Source organism: Vicugna pacos, chromosome 21, assembly GCF_048564905.1.
Source record: "Vicugna pacos chromosome 21, VicPac4, whole genome shotgun sequence".
NCBI classification, from domain to species: domain Eukaryota; kingdom Metazoa; phylum Chordata; class Mammalia; order Artiodactyla; family Camelidae; genus Vicugna; species Vicugna pacos.
This window is the reverse complement of record NC_133007.1, coordinates 4,943,109-4,963,108: the sequence shown is the minus strand read 5'-3', so window position 1 is coordinate 4,963,108 and position 20,000 is coordinate 4,943,109. Positions and strand designations below refer to the sequence as shown.

Sequence of the window (20,000 nt, the reverse complement as noted above, 5' to 3'; positions counted from 1 at the left end):
GGTCACACAGCCAGTGAGCAGCGGGGCCGGGATTCAGGCTCAGCACGGCTGGGCTCTGGAGCGTGCCCTTCGCCTGCCGTGACGTGCCAAGCGCTTCTGGGCTCCTAGCTGCTCTCCCCTGGCTGCCTGGTGACCTCCCTCGTCTGTCCTGACCCTCCCTCCTGTGTGATTTCAGATGGATCAGTTTATGCAGCAGCTCCAGAGCCTGGAGACCCTGATTTTGATGGCTCAGGGTGGCGGGGGAGCAGTGCCCAGCACAGAGCTGGAAGGCAGGATGCGGCAGGCCGAGCAGGCCCTTCAGGACATCCTGAGAGAAGCCCAGATTTCAGAAGGTGACGAAGGCCAATTTCCTTTCACACAGGAGAGAATTCAGAGTCCTAGAAAGCATTACGCTAGGTTATAGAATCGTTGGCGAGTAACAGCCAGCGGACACCTCTGCCTCGTGCGTGCAGAGGAGAGGGACTCTCTGTGACGTTCTCCTGGGCCCTGAGCGGTGAAGATAAGAGCAGCTGCATGCATCTATAGGCTGGGTTTTTACCATCTTGCCATAAGCCAGTCAAAGTCACTTGTTCGACCCTCCGTTACTATTTGATTCCTTGCCCCCCAGAGTGCTCATCCTCCCTTTCCTTGTTGGTGCTCAGGTGCTATTAGATCCCTCAACCTCCAGCTGACCAAGGCCAGGAGCCAGGAGAACAGCTACCGGAACCGCCTGGATGACCTCAAGATGACCGTGGAGAGAGTTCGGGCCCTGGGCAGCCAGCATCAGAACCGCGGGCAGGATGCCCACAGGCTCCTCACTCAGATGCGCCTGAGCCTGGAGGAAAGCGAAGCTGCCCTGCGAAACTCGGTAGGTGGTGCTGGGTTAGGGACTGAGGTCATGGCTGGGAGGGGAGACCCACCTGCAGGTGCCACTGGCTCCCCTTGTCTCTCGGCTTTTCTGGTCTCTCTGGCGGACAGTCCCACTCATCTTCCTTGCAGAGTCACACCCATTCTCTGTGTTCTTTGGCTTCCTACACATTCCCATTTTACTGCATTATATCCTTCTCCTGGTTTATTTCTCACTACCCAGAGCCCTGCCTCTTCTTCCTTCTTTCTGCATATCTTGTAGCTTGTTAGCTCCCAGAGGGCAGGATTCCATTTCGTCCACATTTACATTCCCAGCCCATTGCACAATATGTGGCTGTGATGAGTGTTTGCTGCTTGAAAGAATGAATGAATGAATGAATGAATGAACAAATGAACAAAAGAAAAAATGAAAAAGGAAGGAAGGGAAGGGAGAAGGAAGGAAGGACCCCAATGAATAAATGGCTCTGAAAGCAGGGGGAAACATTGCCAGGCTGATTTTCTTAACGATGTGATTTGTAGTGTGGTGAGGGGGAGAGGTCTGCAGGAGCACCCTTTTCTTTCTGAATAGAGAAGGCAACGGTGACGATGATATTAAGTGGGTGGATGGGAGGTGGATCAAGAATATTGGAAGATAATCAGATATTATGCTGAGAAAATGAAAGATTTAAAAAATAATGTATATTGATTTTCCTTTTGTAGAAAATTCGGAAAAGAAATAAAAATCCCCTATGACCTCATTCCCAAGAAATAACTACTATTAAAGCCTGGTGTATGTTCTACTAGACTTTAAATCCATGCGAAAATATGAACATATTTTTAAATGCATCTATACCTATATATGGACTTTTTTTGAACTTGGATTTCTACTGTATTCTTGTCTATGCATTTTTTCTTTTTTAATGTCATGATCATGGTGACCAGGGACTCTGGGTGTGCAGGGTGCAGCATGCTGTGTGGCTCTGACAGGACAGATACAGGACCTGCTTAGGCTCCTTGTCTCATTCTTAGGCTCATGGCAAAGTCCTAACCGATTTTCCTTTTCCACAGAACATTCCTCCCTCAGACCACTATGTGGGGCCAAATGGCTTTAAAAGTCTAGCTCAGGAGGCCACGAGATTGGCAGACAGGTGAGCAGCACTGGGGCACCTCTGCTTCTAACCATCCCGGCAAGGCCAGCCTTGAACAACAGTGCACGGTATTGGGGACCAAAGCACCATATTCATGACCTCCCGACTCCCTCGCAGCCATGCCCCCCACCGCCCCGCCTTGAAGCCATTTCTTAACCACTAGGCTTTTAGCGTATGTAGGTGGCCACGGGGCAAGGTCGTTCGGCAGGTGCTGGGGGTGGGGCTGTTTCTTTTCCAGATTTCTCTGTGACTCACAGTATGGCTTTGGTGCATGTCAGATGTACTTCCTTGGGCCCCGTGAACTGAGTCAGCCCTTGGAAGAGAGCGCTTTGCAGCTTTGAGGGACTCCCAGGCCCCCACACCAATTCTGGGAGCAAGTAGCAACGAGTTGTTTGCTAGCCTGTGGGAGCCAAGCCTGCACAGGGGGATCTTCCTGAAAACCGGCTCTGCAGGGCCCCCGTGATAGCAGGCAGCTCTTTCGTCCCTGCCTGGCTACCAGTCCTGCCATGTGAAGAGGTTTGTTCCTGGCAGTGGGCTCAGCAAGGCGGCCGGCTCTGCTAATCCCAGGTGGAATTCAATCAGCAGAAGGGGGTGGCTTTGTTCTTGCAGCAGGAGCTGCCTCCCGGGCTTTATTCCATCACTTTCTAGAACTAGGAGGACAAAGCACCTGGGGGACTTTTATTGATACGCTTTGTCCCCCCGAGGGGTGGGTCCAGTTTAGAGAGTGAGTCAGGAGTTGGATCCTGGATGAAATAAAACCTAGGGGTTTCTTCTTGCAGAAAACAGCTTACAAATATCTTACCACCCTGAGACTTCTCCCACCCATCTCCATCCCCCGCCCCAGGCTCCCCCTGATTATGCCATAATGGAGAAGGTCACCAAAAATGTCTACGACACGAGGCTCCTTCTCCAGAGCATCTTCTGCGTCTTGGTAGTTCCTCTAATTCCATCTAATCGGGTGTCAGTTCCGTTTGGTTTTTCTAGTCAAACCAGTTCCCTTACTCCTCTCTCTTCGTTTAAGTAGAAGTCCTAAAGGAAGCCCTCTGGTATGAAAACTCAAATTCTTTGTTTTTAATCCTTTCAGCCACATTGAGTCAGCCAATAACATGGAGCAACTGGCAAGGGAAACCGAGGACTATTCCAAGCAGGCGCTGTCCTTGGTGCGCAAGGCTCTCAGCGAAGGAGGTGGCAGCGGCAGCCTGGAGGGCTCCGTGGTGCAAGAGCTTGTGGGAAAGTACGTTTCGACAGGTCCTCCCATGGACCAATAATCCGCCACCTGTCAGGGTACAGGGCAAACTGCGACCAGGGGTGCTGCGTTCAAAATATACCCATAAAGAGAGAGATGAGAGAATGAGAGTGTTACTTTGGAGAAAAGCAGATGCCTGTAAGGCTGGAAGAGAAGGTTGATTAATCTAAGTAAAGTCTGTGTTTTGACGGAGGGATTGCATCCTTGAAGACAGGGTCACCCTCGGTGGTGCCTGAGGGATGTGAGGACGCCCATCTGACGACCTGGAGGATGTAACCCTAACACAGTCGTGCTGTCAAGAGCTGGGGGACTTGGGTTGCATTTTTCCGACCCAGCCTGTATAAAACTCTAAGGTTCATGCTGTGAAGGTGGAGAGGGGCACATCTCTGACACCTGTGCTCAACTGGTTCTTGCGATAATCCCAACGACATGCTTTTAAAACAACAAGATGAATTTTTGCTTTGAACAGAAAAGAGCAAATGCTCAATGTCCTCTTTGTTCATTCCCCTGCAGGTTGGAGAAAACCAAGTCTCTGGCCCAGCAGTTGCTGAGCGAGGCCACTCAAGCTGACCTTGAAGCAGACAGGTCTTACCAGCGTAGTCTCCACCTCCTCAGTGCCGCGTCTCAGCTTCAAGGGGCCAGCGACCAGTCCTTTGAGGTGAGGGCGTCTGGCCTTCGTGCTGATGTGCAGAGGAAGGACCGCCATGCTTTCTCCTCCGGGGGTTCTGCTGTGTCGTCCAAGCGTTCAGTTTTTTCTCTTCCTTTAGATTAGGAAGAGTATTTATCCTTCGTATTATCCATTTCCTTGTTCTTAAACCCCAATCTCAGTCCCTGAAAAGTCCTTGGCTCACATCCTGAACCTATTAGTGGATAAAGGTTTTCTGTCTCTTCCCTAGTCCTGGGGACCATTGAAGCCCGAGGGAAATTATATATATATGGGAGCTGGAAGTAGTTAGGTTTATTATCTAATTTTTAAATTTTTAATGGAGATACTGGAGATTGAACCCAGGGCCTCATGCATGCTAAGCATGTGCTCTACCACTTAAGCTATAACCTGCCCCCTCTGGAAATTGTTATAGATAAAAATTTATATTTACATTTGGGTCCAACCTATAGCACATCTCTGTGTACAGCCACTCAGAAAGATTCTGTTTTTCTTGGAAGGTTTGCATTTTTTCTGTCATCAATTCCTTTAACTATTTCAAACTTACTAGATTAAGATTTAGCTTTCTACATATGGCAAAAAGCCCTGATGATTCCCTCAAATGTTTGTAATATGTTTTCATGTGTGTATAAGCTAATTCATAAAATAATGATAAAAACCAGACACAAACCTTGTGTGACGCTTGGGGGCCCTGCTGCCCGGCTTTCGTGAGGACAGTTGCTTCAGTTCTGTTAGACTTGGGGCCTGGATTATTGTTTTTGAACAATGATATCAGGTCCTAAGAAGGCTGTTATGGCCACTGGTGAGCAGAAAGTCAGGCTCATTCACTTTTTGGGGCTCATAGGTGGAAGTGAAGAGGATCAGACAAAAAGCGGAGTCTCTCTCAAGCCTGGTGACCAAGCGTATGGATGAGTTCAAGCGTGTGCAAAGCAACCTGGGAAGCTGGGAGGAAGAAACCCAGAAGCTCTTACAGAATGGGAAGAATGGGAGACAGGTACCCTGTGTTAATTTGTCAATCAACGAACATGTGTTGGATGCCTCCCCTGTGAATAAATGCAGTGAGGAGAACTGTCGAAAACTCTCTCAAGGTCGTGGCACCGCTGCTTATAGAGGAAGTAACTGAGATACTGAGACCCTAATGTAACTGGCTCAGCTCCGCCCACGGAGTCAGCCCTCGAATCTAGGACTAGGACTCAGGCCTCCTGGGTCCAGTTTTGGTCTAGCCCTGTCCCCCAGCTTGGCTTCAGGAAGAGTCTAGAGTTTAAAATTAGGATTTGTAAAAGTGTGCTTGTCCCTGATAGTGAACCAGAGTTTGAGACTGCTCTGTGTGTGGGATCCCTTTGGGTCACTGGGTTACAAAGTTCTGTCCCAGGTTGTGGAGGGGTTTGCCACCGCATCCCCAGACTCCTCGGCGAATTGTGGCCCTCTGTCGGCATGGAGCGCAACGTGACAGAGTGGCTATGCTGGCAGGAGGGCGCTTCCGAGGTGTGTGTTGCGTTTGCTCTAATCTTGTTCCGCCTGCCTAATTGCAGAAATCAGATCAGCTGCTTTCCCGTGCCAACCTTGCTAAAAGCAGAGCCCAGGAAGCGCTCAGCATGGGCAATGCCACTTTTTATGAAGTTGAAAACATCTTAAAGAATCTCAGAGGTGAGCATTTCATGGCTCAGGTCATTTGAGTATTTTAAAGATAAAAGTATGAACTTTGGTTCATTTTGAATCCTCACAGACCTCTCCAAGTGACAGACACATGGAGGCATTAATAGACAATAAATCTCTTCCTAAAGAAAACCATTTTATTAATATTTGATGTAGTAGAAAGAATTGAACCAGATGTCAGAAGCCTTGGGTTCTGATCTCTGCTGACCCACAAGACCAGGCTGAGCTGGCTGTGTGACCAGAGGCAAGTCACATAGCCTTTCCAGACCCTAATTTCCCTCTTTACAGGGAGAAATTTGAACTAAATGTCTCTAAGGTCCCTCACAGACCCAACACCCCATTACTATATAGATATTTCTCTTTTATTTCCTTTCTTCTCTCTCTCTCTCTCTCTTTTTTTTTTTTTTTTTTTTTTTGGTGTAGTCTGGCTGGTTCCCGTACAGAACCAGCGAGGTTGCTTTGTGGTGATGATGCAGTAAGCTTTATTCTAGCATCTAGATTTCAGGAAATTCGGGTTTGTGCCTTTTGCACAGATTCGGTTAAAGTTTCAAGCTTCTTCACTAGAGAGCAAAAAAGAAACATTCCGAAGTCCTGGGCTTTGCTTCGCGGAAAGTCCCTCTCCACCTGTCCTGCCCAGTCCTCGTGCGCGGCCGGCGGCAGCTTAGGGTTTAAGGCTCCAGCTTGAAACTTCGGGCTTCAAAGACTCCACCTGCTTCTGAGTCACTTTGCAGTTCACTTTTGCAATAGTGGGGACCCCAGGCAGGCTGACCGTTGACTGTCGTCTCCTTTAAGATGCTTTCTCCCCGATGAGAAGGAGTGATGGCCACAACCTCCCACACTCTTACCCCCAGGCAGTATGAACACCCTTTCTGTAATTTTTCTGCAAAACTTCAGCCCCTTTCATCTTCGCTTGTAGGTTAATCTGCATCTTTATGGCAGTGTTTTCTTATCTTCGTTTCAGAGTTTGACCTGCAGGTTGAAGACAGAAAAGCAGAAGCCGAAGAGGCCATGAAGAGACTCTCCTATATTAGCCAGAAGGTTGCAGACGCCAGCGACAAGACCAAGCGAGCAGAAACAGCCCTGGGCGGGGCTGCGGCCGATGCCCAGAGGGCAGAGAAGGCTGCCGGGGAGGCCCTGGAGATCAGCGGCAAGATAGAGCAGGTAAAAAGAGATGGAGGTGCAGGCTGGCAGGAGCAGCTCCACACTCAAGGGTCACGCTGGAGGAGCGAGCGCATCGTGCTCACTGTGCCCCGAGGGCTCAGAGTCCTGCTGAGGTCCCAGACCTACTTGGCTGTCCCTTCTGTGGGTTGATTCACAGGGTTGTCACTGACCAAGTGCTACAGCCCCCATCCCCCGCTCCCACCACCATGTTCAGCTCCTTTTTTGGACAATACCATGGGAAGAAGCATCCAAGATTGTTTTTTATAGACTGCTGTATTAGTTCCCTAGGGCTGCTATCACAAAGCACTGCAAACTGGGTGGCTTAAAACAACAGAAATTTATTCTCTTACAGTTCTGGCGGCTAGAAGCCTGAAATCAAGGTGTCAGCAGAGCCATGCTCCCTCCGAGACTCTGGGCAACTTCCTTGCCTCTTCTTAGCTTCCGGGGGTGGCCCTCAATCCTTAGCATTCCTTGGTTTGCAGAGTCTTCACTGCAGTCCCTGCCTCTGTCATCACATGCAGCTCTTCCTCCTGGGTGTCTCCAGCGCTTCTTATAAGGACACTAGCCACGCTGGATTTGGGGCCCCCTCTACTCCAGTATGACGTGCCTTACCTAATTACATCTCCAACAGCCCTGTTTCCAGATTAGGTCATGTTCTGAGGTGCTGGGGCTTAGAACATCAACATAGCTTTTGGGCCGGACACAATTCAGTCTATACCAACTATACCAGTGTTTTTTTTTTTTTAATTGAAGTGTAGTCAGTTTACAATGCTGTGTCAATTTCTGGTGTACAGCACAGTAGTTCAGTCATACATGTACACACACAGATTCATTTTCATATTCTTTTTCATTGTAGGTGACTATATGGTATCTTATTCTTATGATATTGAATATAGTTCCCTGTGCTATACAGTAGAAACTTGTTGTTCATCTATTTTATATATGGCAGTTAGTATCTGCAAATCTCAAACTCCCAATTTATCCCTTCCCACCCCCTTCCCCCGCCCATAACCATAAGTTTGTTTTCTATGTCTGTGAGTCTGTTTCTGTTTTGTAAATACATTTGTCTTTTTTTTTAGATTCTACATATAAGTGATCTCATATGGTATTTTTCTTTCTCTTTCTGGCTTTCTTCACTTAGAATGACAATCTCTAGGTTCACCCATGTTGCTGCAACTGGAATTATTTTATTCTTTTTTATAGCTGAGTAGTATTTCATTGTATAAATATACCACAACTTCTTTATCCAGCCATCCATCGATGGACATTTAGGCTGTTTCCATGCCTTGGCTATTGTAAATAGCGCTGCTGTGAACATTGGGGTGCATGTGCCTTTTTGAATTAAAGTTCCCTCTGGATACATGCCCAGGGGTAGGATTGCTGGGTCATGTGTATCACAGCGTTATGATTCAAGGTTTTGAAATTCCGGAGTTCTCGATCACTTGTCCCCATGTTCTGTGTCTTAGCTCCACTTACTCATTGACCTCTTACGCTCCACTCTGTGCCAGCCCTGTGCTTGGGGCTGGGGATATGCAGATGGGAAAGACTCAGCCCTTTTTTTCAAGGAACATTCAGTGTCATGGGCAGGGATAGTCTAGGTACATTTCCAACCCGTATGTTAAATGCTACTGTGGAAGAAATGCTTCGCAACTGGAAAAGAGCTTTGTAGTTCTTATTTAAGCATAGCTTCTATAAAGTTTAAGCAACTTTAGAAAACTCAGCAGAAACTCTTGGTATCTACATGGTGTGGGCTCACTCTTGCACCACTTAATAACTTCCAAAAATAACCTCAAATCTTAGGTCCCTTGAGGGTAGACACCAGTTTCATGTGCTTCTCTTTATACGGCTTCTGGCACAGAGACACCTGCAACTTGATGCTAAATCCTAGCTTATTGGTACAGATATTGGTAAGATTTGTCCAGATAAAAACAAAAGTCAAAGCTGTAGCACATTCATTCTCCGCAACCCAGGCTTAACTGTCCTAGGGAGTTAAGCCATTCAAAACATGGTGACAACAAAGAAACATGACAGAGAATGAGGTGAGTTTCTCGCCCTCTGGGTTTCCCGACTGGCTCCTATTTCGCTCTCCATGTGGTGAGACTGACCTCAGAGGGGAGCAGTGTCTGACCGAGGACACTCCTAGTCCCTAGGGCCATACCCGAGGTTAACTTGCCTGAGGCAGAGCTTGTGGAAGGGTGTGTCGTGTCCCCAAGTCTGACTCTCATTGTTCATCTAAATGACTCCATCAGAGCCTGGCTGCAGCTGTATTTTTTCTGCCGCTGTCTTTGGGATGTTTTTGTGTCTCATTCCTCTCTCTCCTTCCGTCCCTGGCTCTTTTCCTTCTCCCAGGAGATCGGGGGTCTGAACTTGGAAGCCAATGTGACAGCAGATGGAGCCTTGGCCATGGAGAAGGGACTGGCCACTCTGAAGAGTGAGATGAGGGACGTAGAAGGAGAACTAGCGAGGAAGGAGCAGGAGTTCGACATGGACATGGACGCGGTGCAGATGGTGGGTTCCCCTTGCTCTCTGCGGGAGACCCCTTCAAACTTGCCAGTACAGGAACACCCTTTCAGGGTGGGTTTGTGTGTATCTTTTCCTCAGGTAATTACAGAAGCCCAGAGAGTTGATAACAGAGCCAAGAATGCTGGAGTTACCATCCAAGACACGCTCAACACGTTGGACGGCATCCTACACCTGATAGGTATGCGGGCTCTCCGCAGCCTTCCAGCCCCACGTTCCAGGGCTTCTCCCCGGAAGCCTAACTAGACCTGGCCCTGTTGAGTGGGAGTCTCAACTTCCCTTACGAGTGTCAGGAAATTGGCTTTGTTTCCAGGCCCCGATACTTCAGGCAGGACTTTACATTTTCTGGGCTCCATTTTACCATCTCTAAGATGGGTCACTGAGCACCTATTGCCCTTAGAGGTAAAAGTCTTTAAGTCAAAAAATTGGGTGTATTTTGGGAAGGTGTATTGAGGCTCAGAGAGGTTAATGATGTCCCAAAGATCACACAGCAAGTTGTGGAGGCAGGATTCGAACTTCACAGCCAAAGAGAAGACTGGCCAGTTTGCAGTCCTGCTAAGGATTCTGACCTTGATCCTGAGAATCTGGTGGAGAGTGTTAAGCAGAGGAATAATATCATTGCTATATATTTAGGAAAGACCACTAGGACGGCTGAGTCAGGGAGAGGTTGAAGGCAGGCTAGGCAAAAGGCAGGTGAGATCATTTAGGGGACAGTGGCGGTGGCCAAGGGGAGAGGTGAGGGCGCCCGCTCTAAGGCTGTGGGAGGGGTTGGGGGGAAGATTCTCCCAGTCTGCGAGGTCAGGATCACTTGCTGATTCTGCTGGTTTTCCCTCCCCAAACCACATTATACCTTGATGCAACCAGTTATGGAAGCTTGGTAGATGACCCAGAAGAAATGTCCAGGTGTTTGATCCACAGGACAGTGCAAACATTTGGGAATAAAATAGATTTGCTGGCACTGTGTGACAGCAGCTCAGGCTTCCTAACCCAGAGTCCCTCCAAAAGGAAAACTGATTTCAATTAAAATTCTGTGTTTAGACAGAACCAGTGTCAGACCCGCCGTCGGCCGGTTTTACCAAGCTTGGACTGCGGCGGATGGGGAACCAGGGACTCAGTCAGAGAGTCCAGCGACGTTCAGGAAAAGGCTTGGTTCTACTTTTTCAGTTCAATTGAATGACTTTGAAACCTGATTTTTCAGTAGAGTGTCACCATTGCCCTGAGAGACCAATATTGTCTGAGTCGTTATCCTGGTGGGTCTGCACTGTGATGCACTGAGCCCCAAAGACTAAAATACCCTCTAAGGGTTAAAACATACACACACGAAAAGCAACTTCCCCAGTTGAGAATTTAGCAGCTTTGCTTAGTGTTCTGGAAACGGTAATGAAACTAACAGGGCCTTTAAAGAGCAAACGAGACAGTGGGGACACGTTTGAGCATGTACTGCTGTCGGTCGCTATGCCAGGTTTTCCGTGGTGTAAGATCATTTAAGTATTTTAAAGGTCTCATGAGGTGGGTTTTACTATTCTCATTATTTTATTTCACAGAGGAGTAAACTGAAGCTTCAGGGAGTTTAATACTGTCTCACAGATCACATAGTAGTTGGTGGAGGCAGGATTCAAACCGAGGTCTCTCACTCCAATGTGCCTGCTGTTTTTGAGAAGCTCAGGCTGCCTCCCCAAGGGCATTTTGTCCCCACGCCTGCTTAACTTTCCCTGAATGTCGTAGGACCTTAAGATCTGGAATTCTCCCCTGCACCCAGGCTGATCCACTGGATCAACATTTTTGTTATAGAGCTGTTTTTTGCTCTCTTGAGTTCTGGAACAGTAACAGTTTCCTCTCTCTAGGTGTAATAAACTTCCCCAGTCAAATGCCATCACTGCGCCTGACCTTGAGTTTGAATTGACTAAGCTCCACTCAAACTTATTCCACCCAAATGGGTCTGGCCAGGTGCCCTTCATGCTGACGCTCGTTTCAGATCATTTATGGGTAAAAACATACCTGAATACACGTGACCGCATTTCATATTGGAAATAAACTCATATCTAGCCGGTTTCCCACTGTTTCAGGCCAGAATGAAGTCTTACATCATTACGTGACAGCTGGAATCCATCCTCCAAATAGCAAAGCACACCTTGGCTTCTCTGAACCCTGGAGCCCAGCCAGTTTCTAAAGTCTTCTAACAGAAGACAGCAAGCTGTTTCCTAAGGGTGGTTCAGAAAGTGTAATTCGGAGTTGGTTCTGATCTTAGGGATGAGCTGCCATGGGCAGACACCTCGGGCAGTATTCAGTCCCCTGTGGCCTTCAGTCTTCATCTTTTCAGAGCAGGAGCTGTTGACCCTAACATGACAAGAAAACTCCAAGCTTCTTATGGCTTAACTCCAGAGCCCAGAGGCTTAAACTGGACTGTTCAAAACCCAGTTAACCAGGCTGGTGCGCTCAGAACTTTTTCTAGATTATTTCTTATTTAAAATAAGCCTTTTATGTAATAACCTTTAATGAAAAAAATATGAAAACGAATATATGTATGTATATGCATGACTGGGACATTGTGCTGCACACCAGAGATTGACACATGATAATTGACTGTATTTCAATTAAAAAAAATAAAATTTAAAAGATAAATAAGCCTTTTAAATGCATGGCATACTATCTGCACCTGGGCAGGTAGAAACAGAAATTAGTTAAGGTTATAAAGGGCCCGCATGTGTTCAAGGAGATGTAACCACAGCTTTTTTCTGCTAACTCCTTTTGTGGTCCCTAAAACAGACCAGCCTGGCAGTGTGGATGAAGAAAGGCTGATCTCGTTGGAGCAGAAGCTTTTCCGAGCCAAGACGCAGATCGACAGCCAGCTGCGGCCCTTGATGTCCGAGCTGGAGGAGAGGGCACGTCGGCAGAGGGGCCACCTCCGCTCGCTGGAGACCAGCATAGACGGGATCCTGGCTGATGTGAGAAACCTGGAGAACATTAAGGACAACCTGCCCCCAGGCTGCTACAACACCCAGGCTCTCGAGCAGCACTGAGGCTGCCTTGGAGAGTGCTCGACCGAGGTTCTCAGGACATAGACCTCAGCTCACACGGGTGGGGCGGGATGGGGACATCTGAACACGCTGAATGGGCGTGCTCAGGCCAACTGAACCTGGTCCTATCCTGGAGACCTTGGCCAGATAGATGTCTTGTTGTACCAGTGTGATGCTATTTGCTTCCTGACACGGGGCAATGGGGCAAATATCATTGGCTACGAGACTCATCAAGGGCCTGGACGCCAGAAGGTAGACTGGATGGAAGGACAAACTGCATGGGCAGATGTCTGCCTCAGAACAGTCATCAGCTGAGTCCCGGCGTACTGACAACAGCTGCTGGGTTATCGGCAGCTCATTCTTTGAGTAATGTGACCAAAAGAGACTTTTTTTGGCTTTGCCCACGCATCAGAGTCTTCCTATTGTCAGAACAGAGAGTGAATTCCAGTCCTACTGTGGCCAGTAAAATGCTATTGCCTCATAGTGTCCGATGTGTTCTTTTAGATAAGAGTGCCTCCTACTTACCGGCTGGTGCATAAACACGTATGTACTCCACTGTCAAGCTGGAAAAAGCGAGCAGTGACGGAGCGAGGCGCTGGAAGGCTGGCTCGCTTGGAGCAGTGGTACCTTGCCACCTTCGGGTTCTCTGGGCCTGAGAGTGACAGCCCTTCCCTGATGCTGCCGAGCAACTTAGAGACTACGTTTTTGTTAAAGCATTTCCTGCCAGCAAAGTAAACATTGAGAAAGTATTTACTTTTGGGTTTCAAAGTGATGGAAAATGTAGCTTGGATATTGAAAGAGATGCAATTATCCAGAAGATCAGTCCTAATTCCATTCCACGTTTCAAACCCTAGAAATTATATGCCTCTATGTGTTTTTTCTCTCTCTTCCTCTAGCAGACAATGTTCCTACTCATACTTGAGCTGGGTAGAATCCATCCTTTTATCCTTCCATCCGTCTATCCTTACAACATATGTTTATTGAGTTCCTATTGTGTGCCCGGGGCTGGGGTACAGTGGGGTGACATCGTCTCTGCCCTCATAGGGTTGTCTAAGTGAGGAAGACAAACCATAAAAAAGAATTTTAACTCACAAATCCTGTTCATCACAAGTGTTGTTTATTGCAATCACCCCTTGGTTTGCAACCTCTTTCCTCAATAGAACATATGTTGCAAGACATTTCCATGGGGACACTTGGATGTTTTGGCAAATAGCTGAGGTGGCTTTGGGTTGTACACACTTCTTTGCATTCCAGCTGTCACTCTGCCCCTCTCCACAACTGATTGCAACAGATCATTGAGTCATAACACCAGTGGGGATTTCTGGAAAAACCAGAGGCACATCCAACCTCAGCTCAGAAGACTTTGGTACTGCCTCACCTCTGTATTTCCTTGGCTTTTCATGGACGTGTTTTTAAATAAAGAACAACTCTTAGATGGTGGCCAGTTTCTAATTTGTTAAACTCGAAGCTTAAGGTGGAGGTACCAAAGCAGTGGAAATAAAAAACGCTTCAGAAAGAGCACTGAGCTCTTGAATTAGCATCTTCAGCACCTTTTCCTGAGCATCTTGTTTTGTCCTTTTCAACCATGCGGGCACTTCATGAGATTTAATGGATGTGGTCTCCTAAGCAAAAAGAAGGATTTATTTCTGGAGCAACCTGAGCAGGGTGGGGGTTATAATGAACATTTTTGTCTTTTTCCTTCATCAGCTATAAAATGAAGTAGACTCAGTGGTCTGAGGTACAGTGTCATGCTTTTTAAGAAACTAAAATTTAATTAAGATCCTGAATTGGCCATCTACCCAAGTGGCTGGGGAAAAGATTCTGCTCCTGTCTACATGGACCTCCCAATTTCTAACACCTTTGATCACTTTGCTTTACCTTCGCTGAAAGTGAATTTTTAATCCTGCCTTAGAATACTCATTCTTGTATCCTACAAATTCGATTAGATTAGCTGCTGTATCACACGGACCTAAAAATGTGTGTAACTCACTCATGGCAGACTTTTTTTTCTTGCTCTTGTAAGAGATTGGATGGGGAGAAGGTTGGCAGGCTGGCCCTCCACAGTCATCCAGGGACCTTGTCGTTTACAACAGCGACCTCTACGGTGGCCCTAGCAATCATCTCTATCCCAGTGGAAGGAAAAGAGCCGTGGAAGAAGGAGGCGCACGGAAGGCTTGTGTGGGCCAGGCCTGGGGGTGGGGGGTGCCGCACCGCACGTTCTCTCACACCTCGTGGTCCAGACCCGCATCTGGTCAGAGATGACCCCATCTACCTTGCAGAGGGTCTGGGAAACATAGTGCTCGGGAGGAGGCCACTTCTCAGTGACAGTTCTGTACTATGAGAGGGCAGAGGGCATCCCTAGTGCCTGGCCGTCTGTCCCCGCCAAGTGTAGGATGAGGCAGTACATCTTCCAGGGAACTTGGTGGCGAATCCCATCAGTTAATAACTGAGGTACACACAACCATGAAAGGATTCCTCAGTAGGATAGATTGATAAAGTCCTAAGAATGTCTTCCCTGACAAATGGGAGGTGACCCCTGAGTAGAGATGGGAAAAGGGGAAGTGATCCATGCGACTCCGTTGATACAGAAATCCTTCCCTCATTTCTGAGGACGTGGCAGATTGTCCCTAAGAGAGTAGGGGCCTGCGGCTTAGAAATCACCTACCCAGGAGGGCAGTGTATCGCTCAGAGGCCGAATGCCTAGCACACACGAGATCCTGGGTTCAATCCCTAGTACCTCCATTAAAACAATAAATAAATAAGTAAAGCTAATTACCACCCCCCACAAAAACAGTAAAAAGTGAAAAAGAAAATAGACATTAAAAAAAAAAAAAGTAAGAACCTACCCAGGAGTTAGACTCTATTACCAGCCTTGACCCGACACTGCCAGGTGCCCTTCTCGTCTCTCATCAGTGTTTATGATTTGCAGTGAAAACTCTCCTGTGCTTCTCTGAGAGTTTTCTGACTAATTGTGCCACGGGTAGGCTGCCACTCATTTCTTCTACTTTGACTCATGGGGATTTCTCTTTGGAGAGGCGGGTAGAAGTAAAACCGCCCATATCTTCATAGCAGGTGTATTTCTGATCTTACCCCAGGATGTGGTTTCTTTTCAGGACTCCTGGGAGGCTGGACAAAAGGCTAAGAAGATGCTCAGTAAGGTCCAATGTTTGGAACAAGTCTCAAGGACCAGGAATATGTTTATCCAGTCTTTTAAAAAATACTTTGCATGGTCATGGCAATGTTACAGGTTCTTGCTGTGGTTCAAGTTTCCCACCTGAAAGCAGAGAGTAGATTTTTTTTTGGCTCTGCTTTCTTTACACTATGGGCTACACGGAACTTTCCAGGAAGTTCCAAGATCTGAAGCTTTGGGTCATAAGGGAAAAAATCTGTATGTACATGTATGTCAACTCATGTTGAAAGTATATATTTTATAAATTAGTGTAAGTAAGCAAAACAAACCAATGTTTATACCCAGTTTTAAACAAGATCTAATCGTCACATAGTCTCAAGACAGAGGGGAAAGAAGTGTTTAGCTTTGTGACCAAAACAGCAAACATAAATACAAGCCACCGATTCATAAGCCATGTTGAGCACCAGCGTGATACGCCACCAAACCCACGTGGATACACACGAAGTTGACTAATCTCCGTCTTGAGGAAAAAGATACTAAGAACCAAAATGACTTAAAAAGAAAAAAAACACAACCAACCTAACAAACAAGGAGCTGAGCCTTAAATGAGCTGGCTGAATGGGAAACTCGCTATTTTACCTTCTGAATCTTGACTGATATTGGCTGATGGTGATCACTGTTTAGACACTATTTAGACCATGTCCCAACTAAAAATGAAATGAAACTGATGCTCACAGCACGACTGAACAGTGAAGTTACTCATTTTTTAAAGTTTTGTTTTGTTTTGCAGGGGGAGGTAATTAGGTTTTTATTTTTTAATCTTAAACGGAGGGACTGAGGATTGAACCCAGGACCTCGTGTGTGCTAAGCATGCGCTCTACCACTCAGCTACACCCTCCCCCACCTTTTTCATGTTTTGCTTGTTTGCCTTGCCAAACAGAACCAGCTGTGAGTTTAACAATTTCTGTCTTACTTGAGATTCTTTTATGTCAAAAAGTAAGTTATTCAAGTTTCTATTTTTCACAAATATATTTTTAATTCACAAAGAACTCATTTCATGAAGGACCCAAAGCTAGCTAATGCTGGACCACACAGATTAGGTACAACCTAAAATTTAGTTTTTTAAAAAACTGAGAAAACTTAGGTACAATTGACAAATCTGCTAAATATTCTTCCCTGCTCAGGACCCTTGGGTGTGGGTGTAGCTACTTCCATATTACACATATGACGTCAGCTAAACCAGGCAGACAAACTGCTCTAAAAACATTCTTACAGCTGTTGGCGCCTGCCAAGTCAGACTGTGAAGAAAAAGGGATTAATTCTGCAATTCACAGACAAGACTCTAGACCAGGACACGAGACTCTAGTAGCTTCATCTTGTTTATTAACATGATTGAAACATTTTGCCCATAAAACTTTTGTCTGTGACTATCCTAGCAACAAAATTTTACTCAAAATATTTCACTGTGAGGTGGTGTTGCAACTCGAATGTAGTTTTTATTACTGTGTTGACTTCCATAAAGCAAATCTTAAAATGGCAGATTCAGTGACCAAAAAGTGATTGAAAAGAGCTTCCGCCTCCCCATGCCAATCCTTGAGCCTGCTTGGGTCCAGCTGAGGTCTGGGCCCCGGACATAGACTGAAGGAGGAAGGAAAGAGGGTAACTCCTGCCTAACTGACCGGTACAGGCAAATCGGACATTACAAACCGACACAGCACAGAAGCCACGGGGAGACGAGAGGCGTGGATCAGGTGAAATGGACAGCGCACATCCGTCCTCTTTCCCGCGATGTTATCCCCAGGGTGCCTGGACTGGATGAATTACAAAATCGACCCCTGTTTCCATCCTTCCCATCTACCTGCCCGCCATCCTGCCGTAGCTTTGGGAGAGAGCCCGAGCTTTTCATAGTCTACTGATTTATTTTTGATGAATAAAATATAATAACACGCTTCTCTCTCTTGGTCTGCTGAAGTGTGTGTGTGTGGATATGTGTGCGTTTCTCAGTTTGGGAGTGTGGATTTGGGCTAGTAAAATACAAGTCATTTCTCCCTGTATTTCTCTACCTTTTTGCTGTAGTTGGTTTACGGAGCCTCACTTTTTACTTAATTAGAACAGTGAGTTCTTTTATGCTTTCTGAGAAGCTGGAGCATGAGACTAGAATGTTGGGGAAAGGTTGGCCAAGCCGGGTCAGGAAGAACAGCGTCTCTGAGCTCTAGTTCTGGGGTTCAGGCACTTCAGTAAGAGACTTTCCTCCCCTGTTCCCACGAACATTCAAGGAGAATGAAAGCAAGAAGGCCCAGAGGCTGCCTGGGTTTGGGGAGGGGCAGCTAGCAGCTCAACCCCCACCCCCTCCCACTCCCCGGGGCCATTCCTTGAGGGTCTCCCTCTGGCCCGTTCTTACACATATCAGCCACTTTCATGAAAGTGGGAGGGAGTTTTTTTATTGGTAGCAGGAAATGAGGCTCTGACCCATCTTGAAGTAATCACTCTAGCCCATGCCTTTCTCATAACCTCTGAGCTCTCGGGCTGAGCTTTGTAGGAAGGGGCAGGACCACAGAGTGGAAGTTGGGCCATCCTGGGGCACTACTTCAAACTCTGAGTCATCTTTCTGCTGTTGGCCTTGGCTGGGTCACTGCCACCGTGTCCCGCCCTGGACTGAGAGAGGGACTCTGTCCCCTAGCAAACAAAGAAGGGAACAGGACAGGGAATGGACAATTCTACCCAAAAGGGGATTCGCTTTTCCTTGTATTAAAGAGAAGGTATTTTAACACTATGCTTGTAATTCATCAGGATAAGATCTGCCCCATTTCATTCCTAGAAATCTACTTCTCTGCGCCTGCTCTTTACCTTAGCCCAGCCCACTCTCCCTTCCAACCCTTCCGCCCCCACACTGAATGCCAGAGCCAGCCCGGTCCTCCCAGGGGCTGTGGACTAGACAGGGCTTGACCACAGAGCCCAGCAGAGTCCGAGTGGACCGAAGAGACAAAAGACATCTGGTCTTTTTCAGATCTGCTCGCTCGGATCTTCAGAGTAAACGCTATCCACAAACTCCATAGCCTTGAAAATGTGTGTTCCCCGGGGAAGCCAGCTCCCTGTTTCCGTTTGTTTCATTTCCTGGCTTATAACTGTCTTGCCTAGACAAAGGCTCTTTCTTCTGTCTTTCTCTCCAGCACTAGTGTCATCTTGAGCACTTTCTGGGTCTTTGCTTCCCACAAAGCAGTCCTTTCTTGGATTCAGAGGGTCACCTTCTGGGATTTGCTCCAAGTTGTTGAGATCTCTAGCTGTTGATGTCTCAGGGAAACCTAGCGACAGCCTTCCTCACCACCACATCCTCCCAGGACTGGCAAGCACAATTCCATATGCAGGGAGCACCTGGGACAGACATAATTTAAGAGAAAGATGCCAGGTAAAGGCTGAAAATCATGAGTCACCTGGTCAGTGTCATGGGGAACAAAGGGTGTGATGACCTAAAGGTGAGGGAAACATTATCCTTTTGCCAGCCTTTATATCTGCTGTGTGACTTTGGACCAGTCAGTTAATTCAGTGGCTCTCAGCTCCCTCATCTTTAAAAGAAATGTGGGATCAATTAATCTCTAAAAGTTTTTTTCGGTTTTTAATTCCATGATCCTTAGCCAAACAATGAGACCCAAGAATAGGACCTTACTTTTGTCCTTTCGAGATGATTTTCACAATCCAAGAGGAATAACCCCCACACCCCACCCCAATGCGACTCTTCCGTTGAGTTTAGTGTCTTTTCCTGGAGGCCACTGAAGGATGCTACAGAGGTGAAATGTGTGGCGAAGAGCATCGTCCCTGGTGTCAGATCCCACCTGACCCCTCCTGGGTCAATAGCTGGGACTAGATTTTGATAAATTAGCTTACTGTTCAGGGACCATTCCTCAAAAACCCCAAAACCCAAGAGCCAGAGACTGGATGAGAGACACAGGGCACAAGAGAGTAATTTCCTTTTGGTTTTCCAAGCAGGACACGAATGAGGCCTGAATGACTAGGACAGAGTCTGTCAAAACTATTTGCAAGGCAGCAGAGGAAGGTAGAAAAGTGGGGAGAAAAGGGCTGAAAGAGTTTAGTGGCTCTTGAAACTCCCCCGAGATCTCTGTTCTGTGAACCCATGTCCCTGCCGGGCGGAATTCCTCAGGCAATGACTGGCCGCTGGGCTCAGAAACAAGGCCGAGGCATGGCTTCTAGAGAAGGAACTGACCTCAGGCAGCGCCTGCGTTTCCAGAGCTAGAGTGGGTGAGAGCCACCAGTTCCCATCAGGGAAACAAACTGCTTTCTCTTAGGTCATCCTGGACTTGCATTATGACAGAGACATTTCCCAGCCAAACAGGCCATAAATCATCCCAATTAGCAGAGATCTCTAGGACTGAGTGAATTCCTAGCGTGTTTTATCTCAGAAAGGACTGCATCATTGGGATCTTGTGTTGCCTATGTGATTCTTCTCAGAGGCAGGAATGTGGCTAAGCGTGGCCTCCAAGGGCTTCCACGGTGATCTGAAGGTCCCTTGGAAATGCCTGGGCTGGCAGGGAACCCACACGCTGCCATCAGTCACAGCCCAAATAAGTAACTCTACAGATGCCACCAAGAAATGGGAATGGGCTGGCTCTGCGTGATC

The 20,000-nt window shown here is 47.2% G+C and overlaps 1 protein-coding gene across 1 annotated transcript in view; it reads left to right on the top strand.

Annotated features, from left to right (window-relative positions):
- Window positions 1–13,670, top strand: part of LAMC2 (laminin subunit gamma 2) — a 55,779-nt gene extending 42,109 nt beyond the window's left edge. The window contains exons 13-23 of the mRNA XM_006211775.4: window positions 176–332; window positions 642–847; window positions 1,894–1,973; window positions 3,058–3,207; window positions 3,733–3,877; window positions 4,728–4,877; window positions 5,416–5,530; window positions 6,501–6,700; window positions 9,050–9,208; window positions 9,302–9,401; window positions 11,987–13,670. Of these exons, the coding sequence (XP_006211837.1) occupies window positions 176–332; window positions 642–847; window positions 1,894–1,973; window positions 3,058–3,207; window positions 3,733–3,877; window positions 4,728–4,877; window positions 5,416–5,530; window positions 6,501–6,700; window positions 9,050–9,208; window positions 9,302–9,401; window positions 11,987–12,240 (1,716 nt within the window). The 3' untranslated portion in view covers window positions 12,241–13,670. The remainder of the gene's footprint in view (window positions 1–175; window positions 333–641; window positions 848–1,893; window positions 1,974–3,057; window positions 3,208–3,732; window positions 3,878–4,727; window positions 4,878–5,415; window positions 5,531–6,500; window positions 6,701–9,049; window positions 9,209–9,301; window positions 9,402–11,986) is intronic.
- Window positions 13,671–20,000: the final 6,330 nt, after the last annotated feature.